At 44.8% G+C, this 22,987-nt stretch overlaps 1 protein-coding gene across 1 annotated transcript in view; it reads left to right on the top strand.

Annotated features, from left to right (window-relative positions):
- The window catches only part of SLC2A1 (solute carrier family 2 member 1), a 29,304-nt gene extending 24,097 nt beyond the window's left edge, over positions 1 to 5,207 (top strand). The window contains exons 4-10 of the mRNA XM_086716686.1: positions 115 to 355; positions 965 to 1,127; positions 1,222 to 1,409; positions 1,654 to 1,758; positions 2,216 to 2,317; positions 3,529 to 3,732; positions 4,128 to 5,207. Of these exons, the coding sequence (XP_086572812.1) occupies positions 115 to 355; positions 965 to 1,127; positions 1,222 to 1,409; positions 1,654 to 1,758; positions 2,216 to 2,317; positions 3,529 to 3,732; positions 4,128 to 4,328 (1,204 nt within the window). The 3' untranslated portion in view covers positions 4,329 to 5,207. The remainder of the gene's footprint in view (positions 1 to 114; positions 356 to 964; positions 1,128 to 1,221; positions 1,410 to 1,653; positions 1,759 to 2,215; positions 2,318 to 3,528; positions 3,733 to 4,127) is intronic.
- Positions 5,208 to 22,987: the final 17,780 nt, after the last annotated feature.

Raw genomic sequence — 22,987 nt, 5'->3', positions numbered from 1 at the left:
TCCCAGATGGGAGTGGGGGAGACTTCCCTGCCTGTTCAGGGTGTTGCCTATGACCTAGCCCCTGGGAATCTGGGGAGATCCAGGCACCCACCTGACCTGTGACCCCACCCCCAGACGGAACTCAATGCTGATAATAAACCTGCTGGCCGTCCTGTCCTCTATGCTCATGGGCTTCTCGAAACTGGCCAAGTCCTTTGAGATGCTGATCCTGGGCCGCTTCATCATCGGTGTGTACTGTGGCCTGACCACAGGCTTCGTCCCCATGTATGTGGGGGAGGTGTCCCCTACAGCCCTCCGTGGGGCCCTGGGCACCCTGCACCAGCTGGGCATCGTTGTTGGCATCCTCATCGCCCAGGTAAGCTGGGGCTGGGTCTCCTTGCCCAGCACTGCCCCCACCCCACAGCTTTGGTGGCTCTCCTGTGTCCAGATGACACCCTGATCAGAGTTGTCACCCAGCCTTCCACAGCCCCGCAGCAAGGGATAGCCTCGTGCACACACCCTAGTAGGCACAGGCCCCAGAGAGCACTCTTGTCACTCACAGTTCCGCCAAGGCCTCCCTGGTGTGAGTGCAAGTCCCAGATGACTTGGCCCTTCTGGTCCCAGCCTCGTGACCTGTCCTTCCCCTGGGGAGCCAGCCACAGGGAAGCCCCCTGGGACCTCCACATGCCAGGTTCTCTGCTGCCTGCAGGCCTTGAGGCCTTCCTTGTATACACTACCCTCTCTCTAGAAGGCTTTCCCTTTCCCCTCCCCAAAGTTGTCCCGCCGCAGAGTGACAGCCCCTATGCCATGTGCCATTGGTCCTCCCACTTATGCTGTGAGGTCGGTCCTCCTTTCTTCATGTGACAAATGAGGACACTGGGGTAAAGCGGCCGCTGACACCACGGAGGCCACTGGGTGGGGCGGGGCCGTGTGGGGGCGGGGCTAGGGCGCTCAGGGCGGCTTTCCCCACCCCTGCTGCCCGCAGGTGTTTGGCCTGGACTCCATCATGGGCAGCGAGGAGCTGTGGCCCCTGCTGCTGAGCGTCATCTTCGTCCCGGCGCTGCTGCAGTGCGTCCTGCTGCCCTTCTGCCCCGAGAGCCCCCGCTTCCTGCTCATCAACCGCAACGAGGAGAACCGGGCCAAGAGCGGTACGGGCGGGGCTCTGCCCTCTCCCCAGCCCCCCTCCCGCCCCGGCCTCCTTCCTGCTCTGAGCCACCCCCACCTTCCCTCCGGTCCCCCCAGTGCTGAAGAAGCTGCGCGGGACGGCTGACGTGACCCGCGACCTGCAGGAGATGAAGGAGGAGAGTCGGCAGATGATGCGGGAGAAGAAGGTCACCATCCTGGAGCTGTTCCGCTCGCCCGCCTACCGCCAGCCCATCCTCATCGCTGTGGTCCTGCAGCTGTCCCAGCAGCTGTCGGGCATCAACGCTGTGAGTGCCCCTCACCCACCCTTTCCTTTGGGCCCAGCCAAACCCCGTGGTCAAGTGTGTGCTGTGAACAGATCCCAAACTTAAAACAGACAAGCCCCTTCCAATGGAGCAGCTTTCCTTCAGAACCAAAACCCAGACATGTCCCCTTCATTCTACACTCACCCGTGTCCCATACCCACAGCGACGGAGGTGGGGAAAGAGCCACGGCACCTGGCCAAGTCCCAACAAATTCTCTGTCCCTTAGGTTTTCTATTACTCCACAAGTATCTTCGAGAAGGCGGGGGTGCAGCAGCCTGTATATGCCACCATTGGCTCCGGCATCGTCAACACAGCCTTCACTGTCGTGTCGGTGAGTCTGCGTCATTGCCCACCGCCGGTCAGCTGCCAGGGTCCAGCTCAGGGTGGCCCCAGGGCCTAGTGACCGAACGGCATCATTTACTGCAAACCAAGCAGTGTGTCAGGTTCTTCCTGAGTGCTGTGTCGTCTCATCCTCACAAACCTGTCAAGTTCATTACTCCTATCAAACAGCCCATGACACTGATGCTCAGAGAAGGGCAGCGGCTTGCCCAAAGTCACAGCCAGGATGCTCCGCTGTCTGGCTCTCTGGGGCTGGCTCTCACCCCCTGTCCTGCTGCCTGGAGTCAGCTCTCTGCCCCTCAGATCCTATGTGGTCCTTAAGCTGAGCCCCACGGAGGAGGCAGTGCTGTTTGGCTTTCTCAACACTTGGGACGAGCCTCTAGATGGGGGGCGGGCGTGGTCAGAGAGGCACTAGGAGGGGGTGGCACTGACTCTGTCTCTGCCCACAGCTGTTTGTGGTGGAACGAGCCGGCCGGCGGACCCTGCACCTCATAGGCCTGGCTGGCATGGCAGGCTGTGCTGTGCTCATGACCATCGCGCTGGCACTGCTGGTGAGTTGCTCCGCTCTGGGAGACAGCAGGGGTTGGGGGGAAAGCTCACGACAGCTTCTGATCCGAGTGACTGTGTCAGCCCCAGTCTGGCCAGAGGCATCCAGAGACCAGGTAGGGGCTGCCTTCTCCCTAGTTCTGCCCACTTCTCCCCAGCCCCATGGGCCTGGGTATGGCCTTCTGGCTCCCTAGATTGTCTCCTACCCACTCACATCCTGTCTTGAACTGGCTCCTCCCTGTTCCGTGCTTTCTTACCACAGCACCTCTGGCCCCAGGACCTAAGGCCCCTTTCCCCAGGAATTGCTCTGCCCAGTACTAAGTCTTCCAAAGTCTTCAACTGTGACCTTAGTTCATCTTCAGAACAGCCCTAGAAAGTATTCCCCTCCTTACCACCAAGACATGGAAACATGCCTTTTCTCAGTTCTCACCCCTGCCAGGTGTAGTTAGTATTCCCATTTCACAAGTGAGGAATTCTAGTCCTGCTGAGGTTCGTAACTCAGCAGATAAAGGACAAAGCCAGGAATCGACCCCAGGTCTGCTGGCCCCAAGCCTGTGACTGTAACCACTGTGGTAACCCTGTGCCAGGCATTTCACATGCACGAACCCTCCTTTGTCTACCCTCTGGGCAAGGAAGCAACAGTATGCTCATTTTACAACTTAACCAGAGCGTAGAAAGTCTGGTGATAGCTGAGAGGTCCAGCACGCAGCAGGTGATGTGTAGCAGATCTGGGATCCGACCCAAAGCCTATACCTTTTCTACTGTGGCCTCCTCGAAGAGAATGAGGATATAGGACCACATGCTTTGGGCCTACTCTGCTGGCCCTGAGCTGGGCACCTTACAAACTCTTTAACACTTAGCCCTAGGAATGCTCTTCCACAGCATTCTGCTTCAGGCGGACTGCTCTGCATCTAGAGCCAGGGGACCACAGGGACCTCTTCTTAGCACCTTCCATGTGCACACCGCATTACCATTCCCAGAGGGTAGGCTTGAGCTCACAGCCATCCTGCAGGACTTAGATCATTTTCTTCAGATGAGGAAGCAGAGACCCAGTGGAGGGAACCTAAGCTATGTGGCAAATCCAGGATCAGCCCCCAGGACTGCCTCCCAGCCTAGGACTCTTAGCCCTGCCCTGGGCTACCTCTGCAGTTTTGGTTTCCTCTGAGGATCCATAACAACCTAATCTAACTTTTCACCCTTCTGTTGTCCTCAACAGGAACAGCTGCCCTGGATGTCCTATCTCAGCATCGTGGCCATCTTTGGCTTCGTGGCCTTCTTTGAAGTGGGCCCTGGCCCTATCCCATGGTTCATTGTGGCTGAACTCTTCAGCCAGGGTCCTCGCCCAGCTGCTATTGCTGTTGCTGGCTTCTCCAACTGGACCTCCAATTTCATTGTGGGCATGTGCTTCCAGTATGTAGAGGTGAGAACCCTGCACTGTCCCTGCTCACCATTGCTCTCCTGCATGCAGGACCCTGTGCTGCTCTGCAAAATGCTCTCCCAGCTGTTCTCATTGGAATCCTGCTGAGGAGGAAATTGAGGCTCAGAAGCCCAGGTCACACAGCTAAAAACACTGACCTCAATTCCAGGGTTCTTTCCTTAGCTTTGAATTGTCTCTATTCTTCTCTGTGGTGAGACCCTGTTCCCTGGAGCCCATCACATGCCAGGTGCAGGCAGTCTCATTTAATCATCCCAGCATGCCTGGGCCGTGAGTAGCTGTTCCCTTTTTCAGATCAAAGATCAAGTCCTATAAGCCAAGGTCCTACAGTCAGGATGTAGGATCAGTACTCCAACCAAGTGTATGTGTGTGTCTTTCAGCAACTGTGTGGTCCATATGTCTTCATCATCTTCACCGTACTCCTGGTTCTGTTCTTCATCTTCACCTACTTCAAAGTTCCCGAGACGAAAGGCCGGACCTTCGATGAGATTGCTTCCGGCTTCCGGCAGGGAGGAGCCGGTCAAAGTGACAAGACACCCGAGGAGCTGTTTCACCCCCTGGGGGCCGATTCCCAAGTGTGAGGTGCCCCACACCACCAGCCCGGCCTGTTCCCAGCAGCCCCAAGGATCTCTCGGAGCACAGGCAGCTGGATGAGACTTTCAAACTGATGGATTTCAGCAGAGCCGGGCCTGGGGCTCCTTTCTTCAGCCAACAGTGATGTCCAGAAGAATATTAGGACTTTAATGGCTCCAGGATTTTAACAAAAACAAGACTGTTGCTCAGATCTATTCAGACAAGCAACAGGTTTTATAATTTTTTTTATTACTGATTTTGTTATTATTTTTTTATCAGCCAGAGTCTCCTGTACCTACACCCAGACTTCACTCTGAATGGCTCAGTACCTGAAGGTGGGGACCAAGTCCTGCCTAGACACTTGCCTTCTTTGCCACGCTAATCTGTAGGGCTGGACCTATGACCAAGGACATACTAATCAAACAACGAACTATGAGGCTTCTACCCCAAGAGGTAGCTGTGGCTGCTCTCTTCTGAGGCCTGGATCTCCCTACCCTAATGGTTAGGCTCCACTAGGGAGCCATCCCTTCCTGCCCAACCACTCAAAGTAATCTTGCCTTGCCTGAGACCAGTTGGGAGCACTGGAGTGCAGGGAGGAGAGGGGACGGGCCAGACTGGGCTGCCAGCTTCTAGTCTCCTTTGCACTGAGGGCCAGACGATCACCATGAGAGGAGGGCCGTAGGAGACTGAGAACTCACTGCTCAAGAAGACATGGACACTCCTGCCCTGCTGTGTATAGATGGAAGATATTTATATATATTTTTTGGTTGTCAATATTAAATACAGACACTAAGTTATAGTATATCTGGACAAACCAACTTGTAAATACACCACCTTACTTCCTCTGTAACTTACCTAAACAGATATAAATGGCTGGTTTTTAGAAACATGGTTTTGAAATGCTTGTGCGTTAAGGGTAGGGAGAATGAGATGGAATGGGAGCGAAATAATGGCTATAGTGACTTTGAACTTTGTGACTTGAAACCCAGTCCCTTCCCAGGAATGAACACCCACTATTGCTTAGTCTAGGGTCATACTACCTTGACGGCATCTGAGCTCCTCTGATCTCCAGAAGCTAAGCAGAGTCGGGCCTGGTTAGTACTTGGATGGGAGACCGTCCATTGCTTAAAAATCTGTCTAATCCCTATTCCCCAGAGAAAATCTAAATATCTTGGCATCCAAGACATTACTATTTTCCTTCACATGATAGTTGGTATTCAAAAAATGACAGCTATGTGCTAACCTTGATGCCCAGGCCTTGATACACATTATCTTGAATGTGAGGTAGGTACCATATCTGCCTTTGAAAGGCTCAGAGGTTATGTGCCTGAAACCTCCAAGTAAGTCATGCTAGAACCCCTACTTTTAACAATTACACTACACAACCCCTACCCCATAGCTGATTACCTCTAACCTTTAAACTAGGAAATGACCCCTCTGATCCAGCTTACATGCTACTGGGGCCTCTCAAAAGACTTCTCACCCCCTTTCCCACCCAGGAATTTCAAGGGCCTCCTCTGTTCCTTTCCTATGGCACTGTACTCTTGCACCCTTTATCTACAACTCCTAATCTTCCCCTTGTATCAATGTCATAGAAAGTCAAATTTGGTTCATCTGTGTCTTCAGCATTTAAGGCAGGCTTGGCACACAGCAGGCGCTTGGAAAATAGTTGATGAAATAAAGCACTAAGGGTATTTGTCCCTAGAGACTCAGAGGAGAAAATCGGGGGAATCTGCCTGTAGAAGCCTTTATAACTGCAGTCAGGCAAAACTATAAAATTTCCTTGGCACCAAGAGTGATTGATTGTAAGGAGGGAGTGAGAAGGGAAATGGAACTTAGTAAATGGAAATGTCTATGTATGTTATTAGTTACAAAGAATCTGAGGCGTTATCTATCCATCCCCATCTCACAAATGAGGGGTGCGATTCAGAGTAATGCCCTGCCTGAGCCTGAAGGCTTAAAGCGCGAAGGGTTGAGGCCACGTGAGGGGTTGCGTGGGATGGAGAAAGCCTTGTGTGTCTCCAAAAATCTAACGCTGAAAGCAAGATATCGTTGTAAACTTCGAGGAGGCACCCGAAGGGGCAGTGTAAAGAGAGTTAGGGGTCCAGAATGCCAGGAGTGAGTTCCATCCAGGCTCTTAAAAGCTCATGGCGGCACTCGGCGGCTGCTGCTCTGGATGCAAGTTAACAGACCAGGGCTGGGTTGGGGCGGAAGGGGCGTACCCAGGGCCGGAGCTCGAGGATGCAAAGACCATGGCGTGCAGAGACCGCGCCGCTCCTTGGCGCCCACGAGCCCCGGGCTCCGAAGCGGGTCATAGCACACAGCACCCCAGCCCCGCCCCGGCCCAGGGCTCCAGACCCGGGTGTGAAAAGGCCCAAGAACCCCCTCCCCCGTTCCCTGCCCGCACTAGGTTGCCCCTATATGCCTGGCGCCGGCCATTTCCCAAAGTGCGCAGTGCGCGCAGGCGCCCGGAGCCCAGTCCCGCCCCAGCCGTGGCCCACAATGCTGTGGGAGGCACAGCTTCCGTTCCCTCGACGCCTTTTCTCCTGGCGTCCACCACGGCCGGGGCGACAGGCCATCCTCCCCAGACCCCACCAGCGGTGCTCCAGGACCTGCTCTGGCGGTCGCTCCCTTGGTCTCCTCGCGGGAGGGGTGGGGCTACGCAGTACCTCCGCCAATCAGGCCGCACTGTTGGCTGGCGGGGAGGCGGCCCCAGGCCACCACCAATCACAGCCTGGCTTCTCCGGCGGCGAGCCTGTAGCGTCTTGTAGGTCTGCCTTCTGGGAGGTGCCTTTGCGCTGAACCTTAGCGCCGGCACCTGGAGAACCTAGGCCACCTGGGATTCCTATCGCCCATAAGGGGACGGCTACACATTCTGACGAAAAGGAGTAAATAGGTAACGAGAGTGCTCCCGGCCACCTTCTTTTCCAGGGCTTAGCTAAATTCGCTGACAGTTTGTGAGCTCCTTCGTCAGATATCCTCTGCTCAACAGCCTCCTCCCCCTGGACACTTGGTTCAGGTTACCCCGCTGGACCCCGCAGCATCCTGTATTTCCTCCATCAGCTACATGGGAGTTGGCTTTCCCAACACCAGACTGGGGAGGCAACTGCTGAGCCATTCCTTTGGCCTCAGATCTCACCACACAATTTGGTCAGGCGACCAAATGAACTAGAATTTAGATTCAGTGACGTTCCACAATCTGATTTTTTTTCCAGGGCAGTTTTAGGCAGAAAATCCAACAATTCACCGTATGTATAAGGGGGAAAGAATGTTCATTCTCTCCTGTCAAAACAGTATGTTTAGTGCCCCCTTTCTCATCCTATGATTTTGATTTCCTAAGTCACCTACAGATCTGACCCATTCTGTTTATTGCAGGCTGCGGGCTACTCATCTCTCTCCAGGGATCACTGCAGCACTTCCTCACTGTTCTCTCTGCTTTCTGCCTTCCCTTATTCTCAAATCTTTCTTTCTTTCTTTCTTTCTTTCTTTCTTTCTTTCTTTCTTTCTTTCTTTCTTTCTTTCTTTCCTTCCTTCCTTCCTTCCTTCCTTCCTTCCTTCCTTCCTTCCTTTCTTTCTTTCTTTCTTTCTTTCTTTCTTTCTTTCTTTCTTTCTTTCCTCTTTTCTGATTTTATTTTTAAGTAATCTCTACACCCAATGTGGGGCTTGAACTCACAGCCCCAAGATCAAGAGTTTCACGCTCTACTGACTGAGCCAGCCAGGCACCCTTGCAAATCTTTATAAAATGCACATCTGGTCATGTCTCTCTCCTACTTAAAACCTTCCCTGGGTCCTCAATTCCCTTTGGATAATGCCCAGCTTCCTTAGTCCAGAAATTCAAGACCATTCAGGATCAGTTTCTAGCACTCACACGCAGCCTCATCTTTCACCACTGCCTCCTCCCCACCACCTCACCTGAACCATCCTCTAGGCATTGATTACTCTGTCCTTTGACCTTTACATACTCCTTGCCTTAGGGGCTTTGAGTTCCCTCCAGGCAGATGGCCTTCCCACCTACTCCTGTTGTCCACCAGGTGGTTTATCCCATCACAGCCTCGGGAGAAGCTGCTCCTTGGGACACTGCTGCCAACTAGTGGCTGTTGTGTGAACACTTGGGGCAGGTTTTAACCTCAACCTCTCAGGGGTTCGGAGAGAATAGATTGCTTTGGAGATAATCCTTCACTGGGACTATTACAACAAATCTGTTTGGTTACCCTGTCACTGGCATCCCAGAATGACCTTCCTAAAGCAGTGTCTGACTACATTATCCTAGGGTTTAATGCTCCCCACTATCTCATGATAAAGCCCAAATTCCTTAACTTAGTAGTGAAGATCTTTCACATTCTGGTCTTTGGAGCCCTTATCTCCCAACACACTCCTTCAGCACTCTAGGATCCAGCCACAGTGATGTGCTCAGTGTTCCCTGGACAGCTCCTCACCTAACCCAAAACTTTTTGTTCAATCTCCTTTCTCCTGGTCTGCCGTTGCTCTCTCTATAAGGCCGTTTAACTGTCACTTTCTCTACAAAGCATCCATTCATTCCTTCAACTGTTACTTAACTGAGCATACACTCTTTGCCAAGCTTTTTCTTAAGCTGTGTGGTGTCTTGGAAAGAACATGTTACTTGGTGGAATAACCCTGGAGAAATCACTTCCCTTTTCTGATCTTCAGTTTCCTCGCCTGTAGTGATATTAACATGAAATAAGATATGTATAAAGCTGTCATCAGTTAGAATTAGTCCATATTCTCCCTTCCACTCTATTCAGAAAGTCTGGTACTTACCCCTGAGATTTCTGTGATTTCCCAGGGGTCGCTTCCATTCTCAAGGTCATCTCTGGCTCTGACGGTCAGCATCTCGTAAACCACCTGGTGATGGATTCCCAGTGCAAGCTGTTTCCTGTCTTGGGACTCAGATTTTTTCTTTCATTTTGCTTCATTCATTTACTGGCCAACTACTGGGTGTCCGGCATTATTCCAGTGCTGGGGATAAGAAAGATAGTCTTTCAAGGAGCTTACATTCTGGGGCTGGAATGGGGGGCGGGGGGCAGGAGTGTGAGCAATCAATAAAAATGTATCAGATGGTGATTTGTGTTGTGGGGTAAAAGGCAATCTGGGAGAGAGGCTGATGGATTGTGAGGGCATGTGCAGATAGGTCAGTTTTAGACGAGATAACCTGAAGTCTTCCCCGAGGGAGCAATATTTCAGTACAGACTGGAGTGAAGCAAGGAAGCAAATCATACACATGTCTGAGGGAAAAAAACCTTGTCAGTCAAGGGTACAGTAAGCTCTAAGGTGCAAAGGTGAGACCATGCTCATGTGTTGGAGGACCTAGCAAGGAGGCTGGGGCAACTGGGACCAGGGTAACAAGTACATGAGGTCAGAAATGTGAAAGGGTGTTTATATCACACAGGGCCTTTAGACCATATGAAAACTTTTTTATTTTGTTTTTAAATGTAAGAAGAGACTTCACAATTTTCATATTTTCTGTTATTTATGATCAGTGGTTATGGTCAGCATGTTAGTTATCACAGGGTTGGTGAGCAAATCCAAACTCCTGTGGCATATTTTACAACTCTAAGGGGACCAATACAATTAATTCTCCACATTTCTACATATGTAGTTTTCTATAATAAAAATAGAGTTGTAGGGTTACAACAACCCATGAAAGATAATTATGAAAACAAACCTCTGACCGTTACAAGAATTTCATTGCCTTTCCTAGTAAAGAGGCTTCAGAATTCAATTGCTGTCTCTGGTAGAAATAAGTATAAAGAATAAGGATAGATTTGGGGCGCCTGGGTGGCGCAGTCGGTTAAGCGTCCGACTTCAGCCAGGTCACGATCTCGCACTCCGTGAGTTCGAGCCCCGCGTCAGTCTCTGGGCTGATGGCTCGGAGCCTGGAGCCTGTTTCCGATTCTGTGTCTCCCTCTCTCTCTGCCCCTCCCCCGTTCGTGCTCTGTCTCTCTCTGTCCCAAAAATAAATAAACGTTGAAAAAAAAAAGAATAAGGATAGATTTAATTAAACTTTATAAAAACTTATAGGTAAATATTCTCTTACCTCTCCTCTTCCTTCCTTCCTTCCTCCCTCCTCCCTCCCTCCCTTCCTCTTCCTTCCTTCCTTCCTTTCTTTCTTAAGCTTTATTTATTTATTTTGAGAGACAGAGCGTGCACATGTGCACAAGTTGGGGAGGAGAAGAGAAAGGATCCCAAGCAGACTTATAGAGCCTGACATGGGGCTAGAACTCACAAATCACAAGATCATGATCTAAGCCAAAATCAAGAGTCAGATGCTTAACCAACTGAGCCACCCAGGCGCCGCCCCCCCCCCCCCCCCCCCCCCCCCCCGCCTTTCTTTCTAAGCAGAGGATAGAAGGTCTTTTAGTGTTTTGCATTTCAAAAGTGCTTGTGCCAATAGGCTGCCCTCAAAGTTTCTCAGGAAGTATCATTGATACTTGTAGCCTAGGGTTTAAACTCTAATTTTAAACAAGGCATATCAAAGTATTTTGAGCTTATCGTTTATTTCCACATGCTTTAGTGCAGATTGTGATGTAATCTACAGTGTGCCCCAGTCCCCCCACACCATAGCTTTGTTGACACCTGGCCTTGACATCTGGTTCTTAGTGGCAGATCCTCAAGAAGCATGAAGATAGGGGCCAGGAGTACAGGCTCATGGGGCATATTGCCCAGACACAACTCCTCATCACTTTTTATTGTCTTTTTACAGAGGTGGGAGTTGGAAGCTAAGACAAAGGACACAGGTAAGAATACTGACCTTGGAGATCTGTGAGGATTAGACAAGACCCAGTGGTATGTTCCTCATGTAGTGCTTGACCAGAGAAATGATAAAAAATAGGAACTAGGTTTTCAACACTTTCTGTCTCCATCCATGTCATGTCTTTGTGTTCCTCTTTCTATTAGCCAAGATTATAGCTAGCTAATCCTCCAAGCTAAATGCCAACTGAGAGGCAGCCAAAGTGAGTGTGGGCTTCTCTGTCTGCTTGGAGGTTACATATATTTACAGCCACAAGGATCCCTGGTGGCCTAGTTTCTATCTTTAATACCAATAGCAGCTGGTGTCTAGATAATGAGTACTATTTCTCAAGCACTGTTCTAAATCTATGACCTCTATTAATACATTGGATCTTTATAACCCCCTAGGGGGTAGATATTACTATTATTATGCCCATTGTCTAGATGAGGTGACTGCAGTTGGGTGCCAGTGTAACTACACCCTCTTAACTGGCCTCCTATTTCCATCTGCTTCCTCTAAAATCCAATCAAGAGGGAAAACTGGTCTTATCTTCCATCACCCTGCTCAATAGAGAAGCAGTTTTTATTTCCATTTATTGCTGAACAAATTGAGGCCTAAAGAAGTCAAGCAGTTCTTGGGTCTCTTGGGTGGCTCAGTCAGTTGAGCATCCGACTTTGGCTCAGGTCATGATCTCACCGTTCATGAGTTCAAGCCCCACATGGGCTCACTGTTTCAGATCTTTTGTCCCCTTCTCTCTCTACCCCTCCCCCCCTCAAAAATAAATAAAACATTAAAAAAGAAAAGTCAAGCAGTTCTTTTGTGAGCCCATAATCCCGGGGGCAGTGCCATATGCTGTTCGCCAAGTGCAACTGCTTATGTATGTGAAGTGTGGTGGCTGAGAACATGATTTTGAAATAGGAAGCACAGAACTTTAAGTAATGCTGCATATCAATTCTGTGGCTGCTCTTAGACTCAGTTTTTTCATGTATGAAAAGAGGATAACTGAACGTATATCATCACAGGGTCATTGTGAGTATTGGATGAGAAGAGACTTACAGTACCTGGCTCACAGCAAGTGTTCATTAAATGGTTACTATAATAACTATTATTATATAGCCAACTTATGCTGGATTTCTTAAAAACCACATAGATCCAAAGCAACTGGGCCAAAAATCTATAAAATTGTTCTTTTATTCTTTGGGCGATAGGTGCTGGAGCTTAGGCAGGCTTTAGTCTTTCATTTTATACTTTCAAAAATCACATCTGACTCTTTGGGATGTATCTTCAGAGGCTAGCTCTATAAGGGATATTTCAAGCCAAGTCATTTATGGGAAAACATTTATTGTTCTCTGAGTAAACTGAAATACCTCCTCAACCAAGTTCACTTCCTCCATACTCTTCACTGTTTCAGTTCTTCTCACTCAGATCTGGGATTATCAGTCCTTAGTCCTGGATAGCCTTGTTGACTGCACATTGCAGAGAGAATACCCAACCTGTCATTTAAGGCTCTGTACTCTATGGCCTGCTTTTTCTAACATGCTTACCTCCTGCTCATGCCCCTAGTAATCTGTAAACTTTTTTGTTTTAAAGTCTATTTTGCTGATATTAGGAGAGCTATCTTTACTCCCCTTTGGTTACTATTTGTATGGACTACATACTTGTATCTTTTCACTTTCAATCTTTCTGTCTTTGGATCTAAAGTGAGTCTTTGGGGGAACCTGGGTGGCTCAGTCAGCTAAGTATCCAGCTCTTGATTTCGGATCAGGTCATGATCTCATGTCGTGAGATTGAGCCCTGCACCGGACTCTGTGCTGACAGTGTAGAGCCTGCTTAGGATTTTCTCTCTCTCTTTCTCTCTCTCTGTCCCTTCCCTACTCATGCATGTATGTGCATGCTCTCTGTCTCTCTCTCAAAATAAATAAACTTAATAAAATGTCTATTTATTTATTTTGAGAGAGAGACAGAGAGAAAGAGCTCCTGGAAGTGAGCGGGGGTGGGGCAGAGAGAGAGAGAGAGAGAGAGAGAGAGAGAGAGAGAGAGAGAATCCCAAGCAGACTCTGTGCTGTCAGCACAGACCCTGCCCCGGGGCTCAATCTCACAAACTGTGAGATCATGACCTGAACCGAAATCAAGACCCATTGCTTAACCAACTGAGCCACCCAGGTGCCCCAATAAATAACCCCCCCCCCCAAAAAATAAATAAATAAAGTGAGTCTTTGGTAGACAGCATCTAGTTGGATCCATCCTGCCAGTCTGTCTTTTGATTGGAGAATTTAACCCATTTACATGTAATTAGTAATAAAAACGGATTTACTTGTGTCATTTTGCTATTTATTTTCTATATACCCCATAGCTTTTTTTGTCTTATGTTTTCTGCATTACTGTCTTCTTTTGTGTTCAGTTTTTTGTTTTGTTTTTGTTTTTGTTTTTGTTTTGTAGTAAAATGTTTAAATTCCTTTCTCTTTTCCTTTTGTTTGTGATTTTTCTGTGGCTGTTTTTTTTTTTTTGTGATTACCATGGGGATTGCACTTAACATCCTAAAGTTATACCACTCTAATTTGAATTTATAAGAATTTAACTTCAATAAGATACAAAAAATCTGTTCCTTGGGGAGCCTGGGTGGCTCAGTTGGGTAAGTGTCCAACTCTTGATTTTGGCTCAGGTCATGACCTCATGCTTTGTGAGTTTGAGTCCCATATCAGGCTCTGTGCTGACAGTGCAGAGCCTGCTTGGGATTCTCTCTCTCCCTCCCTCTCTGCCCCTCCCCTGCTCAAGCTCTCTGTCTCTCAAAGTAAATAAATACACATTCTTAAAAAACAAAACAAAACAAAACAAAACCTATTCCTTTTCAGTTCTGTCCCACCCTTTTGGTTGTTGATGCTGCAAAACTACATCTTTATACATCGTGTGCCTCAAAACATAAACTAATAATTCTTTTAAATTCACTAGTTTCCTGGGGCACCTGGGTGGCTCAGTTGGTTAAGCGTCCGACTTCAGCTCAGGTCATGATCTTGCAGTTGGTGAGTTCAAGCCCCGCATCAGGCTCTGTGCTGACAGCTCAGAGCCTGGAGCCTCTTCACATTCTGTGTCTCCCTCTCCCTCTCTCTGCCCCTCCCCCACTCACACACTCTCTCTCTCTCTCTCTCTCTCTCTCTCAGAAATAAACATTAAAAAAATTAAATTAATTAGTCTCTTAAATTATGTCAAAAACCAAATTTGGAGTTATAAACCAAAGTTATGATAACACATAACACATTTTAAACCAATAATTAGAGGTTTTTTTTCTTTAAAATATTATTCCCTTTACTCAAGTAGAAAACACCAAGTGCAGAAAAGTTACAAACCACTGTTACAATAATACTAGCTTTTGTAGTTACCATGTATTTACTTCTATTGAGATTTCTATTTCTGTATATAGCTTCAAGTCACTGTCTAGTGTCCTTTAATTTCACCTCTCCAGACTCCCTTGAGCATTTCTTGCAGATCAGATCGAGTGGCCACAAATTCCTTCAGCTTTTGTTTATCAGAGAATGCCTTAATTTCTCCTTCCCTTTTGAAGACATTTTTGTCACATATAGATTCTAGCTGGCAGTTTTTGTTCTTTGAACACTGAATATGTTGGTTCGCTGCCTTCCAGCCTCCAAAGTTTCTGATGAGAAATTTGCTTATGATCTTATTGAGGATCCCTTGTGTTTGATGATTTGTTTCTCTCTTGCTGCTTTTATGATTCTCTCTTTGTCTTTCTTTTCAAAGTTTGATCATAATGTGTCTCAATGTGGGTCTTTTTGAGTTCATCTTACTTGGAGTTCATGGAGCTTCTTAGGTGTTTATATTCATATCTTTCATCAGATTTGAGAAGTTTTCAGCATTGTTTCTTCAGATATTCTCTCTGTCCCTTTCTTTTTCTCTCCCCCTTCTGGAATGTCCACAATGCATATGTTGGTCCATCTGATATTGTCCCACACACACTGCACAATCCCTACTTCAAACCTGTATGTTTGTGATGGAGTTGACTCTACCTCAAATTCTGGGGTCAATCACAGGCATGGCCAATTAAAGCATCACATTTCCCAGACACAGTGATTGGTTCGTGAATAGACCCATAAGCTACCCAGAGTTAATGAGATGCAATGACTCCTTGAGGGGAACATTTGGGAGAGGCAGTCACATGTGTTTTAGCTGTACTTGAGCCCAGAGGAAAGGTCCAGTCATCTTGCACCAAAAGGGGAAAGAAAGCCTGTCTCTAAATGGAGCTAACATAGATAGATGGGCAGAAAGAAGCAGGATTGGAGTCTCTAGCAACCCTGTCAGAAGCTGGACTTTTCAGTTATATAAGCCAATAAATTCTCTTTCCTTGAGCTAAAATTGCCTGCTTTGCTATAAAGTCAATCTATAATGCATGTAAGCAAACATTAAGTCACTTCAAAAGATTTTATTTAATTGATCCAAAGTCACCTGACTTTTTAGGGGATTGGCCAGTCATGGAAGCCACATGTAAACTGGTTAAGAAACACAGGCTTTAGGGGCGGCTGGGGGGCTCACTCGGTTAAGCGTCCAACTTAGGCTCAGGTAATGATCTCATGGTCTGTGAGTTCGAGCCCTGCATCGGGCTCTGTGCTGACAGCTCGGAGCCTGGAGCCTGCTTTGGATTCTGTGTGTGTGTGTGTCTCTCTCTCTCTACCCCTCCCCCACTTGCTCTCTCTCTCTCAAAAATAGACATTTAAAAAATTAAAAAAATTAAAAAAAAAAAAAAAAAAAAGAAGCCCAGGCTTTAGAGCAGACATGCATAGAGTTGATTGCTGTCTTAACCTTTCTGAGCTTCAGCTTCTTCACTGGTTAAGTCCAGATAATAATAGCATCAGTGTGGTTTTTTTTTTTCATGTCTGAGGACAGATTTTTGTGAACAGAAAAGACTGTTTATAGCATCTTTGGTTTTATGTTAATATTAACTTTATTCATTTACAAATTCAAAACTTTGGTCTTATTTAAGCTTTAAATGTTTAGTTTACAGCTATACTATTCTATTTGTAAGTTTTGTATGCTTATATACAAATATTAATTAGGCTTAAGGGGATCTTTTAAAATTGTTCAAGTAACAGGCAGAAAAATCTAAACTCTCAAAAAATTAATCCCATTTTTAAAACTTATAAAATGTAATTCCTTTAACATTTTTTTTACAGATTTTATTTTTAAATATTCTCTACACCCAATTTGGGGCTCAAATCCACAACCCCGAGATCAAGAGTCACATGCTCTACCAACTGAGCTAGCCAGGTGCCCCCAATTAAGCATTTTAAACTAAATTTATAGATCTCATATATTCTATTTTCATTTAGTTACCATCCCTAATGAGCAAATCTTTCCCAAGTAGTTGACAAAAATTTGTTTTATATATGTACATGTAACACAAATCTAGTAGATCTAATTGTGAGGTATTCCAATACTATTTCCAAACTTAATTACCTTTTCTTACACCTCACAGACTAATCTACCAGATTCGTCAATATGACGAATTATATTATTATTATTCAAAATTATAACACAGACATATATTTTAAACACAAAAGTATGAATATGATAGATTTGATTTATCATCTCTATATTTTTATTATTTTTTTAATGTTTATTTTGAGAGAGAGAGAGTGCATACAGGTATGTGAGCAGGGGAAGGGCAGAAAGGGAGATGGAGAATTCCAAGCAGGCTCCATACTGTCACTGGGGAGCCAACGCAGGGCTTGAACTCACAAAACAGTGAGATCATGACCTGAGCCGAAATCAACAGTCAGGCACTTAACCAACTGAACCACCCAGGTGCCTCTATCATCACTATATTTAAATTTAAGCCTTTTCAGGTTTGAAAGCTACTTAATCACTAAGAAAGAAGGTCTAGCATCTCCAGGGAGATCACATTACTGGGTCTACAATTCACAGCCATGATAGAGTTACCATCTAGGGGAGGCCACCTTGAGGTGACCAGCTCAACAGTTCATAGCTCTGATATAGTTACCTTCTCAGGAAGGCTGAAGTTGACATCTTAAACAAGCAGAGGCTATTGGGTTGACAATTTATTAACACAGTGAGGTCATTATCAGCAAGAGATTCAACACTGGGAAGCAGGACCTGAGCTCTGCAGGCTTCCAAGGTGATTCTACCTGAGCCACCTGTGGATGCAGTGACCCCTTCTTATAGTCACTGTAACTACGGGGGACTTCTTGTCTACACCCTTCTCCTGGGTTCAAATTACACTCTTCTGTAATTCATCTGACTGAAGTTTGCAACTTCACCCAGGTTGCAAGAAAGGAAACTTCTATCACAATTTGAGTGAACTCTTGAGTGCTCTTAAGAGCACTTTTAATTATGTTATTCTTTAGAAACTGAGGCCTTTCCACCCTTCTTCCAGGATTGCAATGTAATCGGTCTGGAGCAGTGTGGGCATTTGGGTTTTTCAGAAAGCTTCCCAAGTGATTCTAATATGCAAAGTTGAGAACCATTCTTATGCCTTCTCCAGCTCTAAAGACACATTAATTTCCTTACATCAGATCTTCTCACTCCTCTCTTTGCTGAAGCAAGTTGCATCAATGACAGTAAAGTTATAATATAGAATGTGGTTAAAACTTAAGGCCCTAGGATTAGACTGCTTAGTTGTCTTAAGTCAATTTCTTACCTTCTCTGCCCTAGTGTCACCAGCTGTAAGATGGGGACAATAACTGTGACCACCTCCTAGGGTTTTTTAAAGAGTAGGATTAAATGGCATTATACATGTAATGCTTACTGAACAGAACCTGCACATATTTAGTGCTCAGTAAATGTTAGCTATTCTTATTTTTTATGCAAATGGTGAGATAATCTGCAGTTAAATCTCTTCCTTTCCAATCCTTATACATCTGCCTTCATTTTCTGGTCTTACTGTATTGGTCAGCACCTCCATTATCATATTGAGCATTAATGGTGATAGAAGTACCCCATCTTATTGGCCTGCTTAGTTACCAATGTTAAAGAAAATGCTTCTAAAGTTTAGAAGCATAATGATATTTCCGAGTATGAGTTTTGATAGAGATGTTGCTATAGATGCTTTTTTTTGTTGTTTTAAAAAGGAAGTTTTCTCATTTTTTAGGAGGCACTGAATTTTATTGCATGTTTTCCCTGCATCAAGGGAGATGATCATATGGTTTTCCTCCTTTAATCTATTAAGGTGAATTCCATTTGTTGAAAGGACAGCATTGATCAAAGGAGGGGAAATTAGGAAGGGAAATTGTTATGAGGTGGAAGAGAGTCAGTTAAGTATTTAAACTGAAAAAGCACTTTGAGATGGAAAAAACAATGCAAACCACTCCCTACTGTTTATACAGAGTTTTATCCAGGGTAACTTACTGACAAGGAAATCAGGAGAACAGACAATCCAAACATCATGCAGCTATTTCCCCCCTAATCTGGATCTTAACCCACAGCTCTTCTAGAACAAGGGGCATTGTGGTGGGGTCAAAAGGCGGTGCTATCTAAAGTGGCACCATCTGTGCGCCCCAAAATCTTTACGAGTTATCTAACGTGGCGCCTCCTGTCCACCACTTTAGGGAAGATCAGGGCATACATTAACCTCCATGGGGCCTGGAACGCCTAGCCTCCAGGGAGGTCATTGCGCAAGCATGAACAAGATGGAGGGCCAAAGATGGAGTCAGTGTTGTCAGCACTCCTGCAGGCATTTACATAATGTACAGGAGGAGAGAAAGACATACGGTTAACTAGAAAAAATAAAACTAAGGCAGTAAATTCAGGAGAAACTGTTCAGATCAGTCAGACCTTATGAAGAGAGAGAAGAGAAACAAGCAAAAATTAAGGAATGTTTCCATTTGGGGGACGACAAAAGTTAGGGTTTCAAGAACACAGTGGGTGATTAACCAATTAGAATTAAAGCTTTAGTAATGGATGTACTGCATTTCCTTTATCCTTTGCTGCTCTTGCTTCTGTAAAACACATTAGGTGCATTTTCTAGATTTTTGTTTTTACTTTCCTGCAAAATTTTTATTTTGAAAAATAATCCCCAGGAAAGGTAAAATTATAGCATAATGAATTAATCCAACACCTAATTTATCCAACACCTAGATTCACCAACTATCACCATTTGGCCACATTTTACTTATCTAAGTATCCATCTATGTAATTTTTCTTTTTTGCTGGACCATTTGAAAGTTCCAGACATTGAGACATTTTATGCCTCAATATTTCAGCATATAACTCTTTAAGAAAATGAACATTCTTCTAAATATCTGCAACACCACTATCACATCCAAAAATGTAACATGAATATAATATCTCATATACAATAACATTAAAATTTCATCAGTTGTCCTCCATGTTTCCTTTATAACATTTTTGTTATTTGATCTAAACTCCAAGTAAGGATTCCATATTGCACTGAGTTGTCAAGCCTTTTTTTGTTTATTTATTTTTGTTTGTTTATTTTATTTTTGAGAGAGAGAAAGAGAGCATAAGCAGAGGAGGGACAGAGAGAGAGGGAGACAGAATCCCACGCAGGCTCCACGCTGTCAGTGCAGAGTCCAATGCAGAGCTCAATTCCACGAACTGTGAGATCATGACCTGAGCCAAGGTCAAGAGCCAGTCACTCAACTGAGTGAGCCACCCAGGTACCCCTCAAGCCTTTTTTAGTATCCTTTCATCTTTATATTGAATCACACACACACACACACACACACACATACACATGTGGTACACATGCACACGTGCATATGGATAGTCCTTCTTGACTCTACTATTTTGAAGAGTCCAGGGAAGTAGTTTTTTCGAATGTCCCACAATCTGGATTTGGTCCCTTTCCCACCACTATTAGATTCAGATTAATCATTCTTGGCAAAAAAAATACTACATACGTGATGTGTACTTCCCGTTACATCATGTTAGGAAGCATGTAATGTCATTTTGTCTCTAATTGGTGATAGTAAGTTTGATCATTTGGTTCAGGTGATGTTCGTCAGATCTCCATTTTAAGGGTACTTTTATCTCTTTGTAGTTAATCAAGTAACCTATGGAGTTATACTTTGCAACTGTTTAAATAACCTATTGTGCAGCAATCTTTCACCCAATGGTTTTAGCGATCATTGATGATCCTCACCTGAATCCATCCATTACACTGATGACTGTAAAGTAGTGATCTACTGAGGCAATAATACCATGTGCAAAGGAAGTAAATGGAAATTAGAGAAGTTAGCTCTACCTCACGGGGGGAAGGTCTGGGGAGGCACAAGGGATTTGCGCAGAAGACACGTGATGTCATGAAAGAAAATATTATCTTGAGCCTTTATACTCGAGAGCTTCTGGGTTCTGGATCCATGAAACAGCCACTTCTACTGGTGACTTCAGTCTAGTCAGTGTAAGTTAGTAAATCTTGCACTTGCATATCTGTTTTATCTGTGTGTTGGAATTTCTAGCCTTTCTGTATGAATGAGCCCCAGACATTCACTCCCTGGTCCCAATTACTCCCAGAGTAATTGTAGTGGCTGACTGCCTGGATGGTTCTCCTCGCCCGTGCCATTGCATCAGAAGTAGTGGGACTAGGTTAGGAGGCCAAAAGCAGAGATGGTTTCTAATATTCAAAAAAATCCTTACATTCCTGGAATAAGCTGTACTTTGGTTGTAATGCCTTATGTTAAAATTTGCTGTTGGATTAGAATTTTTGCATCCATATTTATAAATGAGATTATCCATTCTACTGCCCTTAAATGGTTATCAGGAATACATTAACCTCTTAAAAATAAGTTGGATAATTTCTCCCCTTTGGAATAATATGCATATGGAGAAGAATTATCTGTACCCTTGAAAGTTTAGCAAGACAGTCTGGCTTTAGTGCTTTATAAGAAGAGAATAGATTAAACAAGTCATAGCATTTCCCTAATACAGTAGTATTCACACAAGAGAGCAGTAAAAATCAAAGAATACAGCTTCTTGTAATGACATAGGTAAATCTCAAAACCATAAAAACAGTCACTTTTGTTATTTTTGTTTGTTTTGTTTTGTTCTTATGGACAATGCCACTATAAACATTTTTCTACATGTCTCTTGGTGTGCACGTGCAAGTTTTCCTAGGATATATACCTAGTAGAATTGCTAGCTTGTAGGGTACATGCATGATCAACTTTTTAAGGTAGTGGGACTTTTCCAATTTATACTACTGTCAGCAACAATATAAAATCTCCCACTGCTGTATATATTCTAGCTGATATTTGGTATTATTCAACTGTTACATTTGGTGGTTGTGAAATTGGATTTTATTGTGATTTCAACTTACATATCCCAGATTTCAAGTGAACCTGGCATTTCATTCATATGTTTATGGATTACTTATGCTTTCTCTGGAGTGAAAACGCTGTTCATTTCTTTGTCCATTTTGTTAATTGAGTTGTCTTGTTGATTTATAGACATATATTGTAGATATTAAATTATACTTACTTTATGTGTTGCAATTATTCTCTCAGTTTGTAGCTTATCTTTTCACTCTCTTTATGTGACTATAAATGTCTAATGTTCATATAGTTAAATTTGTTAATTTTCTTTTTCTTTTTAAAAAAGTTTTTTAATGTTTATTTATTTTTGAGAGAGAGAGACAGAGTGTGAGCAGGGGAGGGGCAGAGAGAGGAAGACACAGAATCTTGAAGCAGACTCCACAGGCCTGACATGGGGCTCGAACTCACAAACTATGAGATCATTACCTGAGCCGAAGTCAGATCCTCAATCGACGGAGTCACCCAGGTGCCCCTTCTTTCTCTTTTTTGAACGAATTAAGAAATATTTTCCTATCAAACCACAAAAGACCCCGAATAGCCAAAGTAATATTGAAAAAGAAAAACAAAGCTGGAGGCATCAGAATCCCAGACTTTAACCTGAACTACAAAGCTGTAATCATCAAGACAGTATGACATTAGCACAAAAACAGACACATAGATCGATGGAATAGAATCCAGAGTCCAGAAATGGGCCCACAAATGTACGGCCAACTAATCTTTGACAAGGCAGGGAGGGGTATCCAATGGAAAAAAGACAGTCTCTTAAGCAAATGGTGTTGAGAGAACTGGACAGCAACATGCAGAAGAACGAAACTGGACCACTTTCTTACACCGTACACAAAAATAAATTCAAAATGGATGAAAGGCCTATATGTGAGACAGGAAACCATCAAAATCCTAGAGGAGAAAACAGGCAGCAACCTCTTTGACCTAGGCTGCAGCAACTTTTTACTGAACGTGTCTCTGGAGGCAAGAGGAACAAAAGCAAAAATGAACTATTGGGACTTCATCAAGATAAAAAGCTTCAGCATAGCGAAGGAAACCGCAAAACTAAAAGGCAACTGGCAGAATGGGAGAAGATATTTGCAAATGACATATCAGATAAAGGTTAGTATCCGAAATCTATAAAGAACTTATCAAACTCAACACCCAAAAAACAAATAATGCAGTGAAGAAATGGGCAAAAGACATTGATAGACACTTTTCCAAAGAAGACATCTAGATGGCTAACAGGCACATGAAAAGATGCTCAACATCACTCATCATCAGGAAAATACAAATCAAAACCATGATGAGGTACCACCTTACACCTGTCAGAATGGCTGAAATTAACACAGGAAACTACAGATGTTGGCAAGGATGCAGAGAAAGGAGATCTCTTTTGCACTGCTAGTGGGAACAAACTGGTCCACTCTGGAAAACATTATGGATGTTCCTCAAAAAATTAAAAATAGACCTACCCAGCAAATTGCACTATGAGGAATTTATCCAAAGGATTCAAAAATGCTGATTTGAAGGGGCACATGCACCACAATGTTTACAGCAGCGCTATTAACAATAGCCAAAGTGTGGAAAGAGCCCAAATGTCCATCAACTGATGAATGGATTAAGAAGATGTGGAATA

Source organism: Puma concolor, chromosome C1 (assembly GCF_028749965.1).
Source record: "Puma concolor isolate L17-30 chromosome C1, mPumCon1.1.hap2, whole genome shotgun sequence".
Classification (NCBI taxonomy): Eukaryota; Metazoa; Chordata; class Mammalia; order Carnivora; family Felidae; genus Puma; species Puma concolor.
Note: the sequence above shows the minus strand (reverse complement) of the source record. Positions and strands in the feature narration are given on the sequence as shown.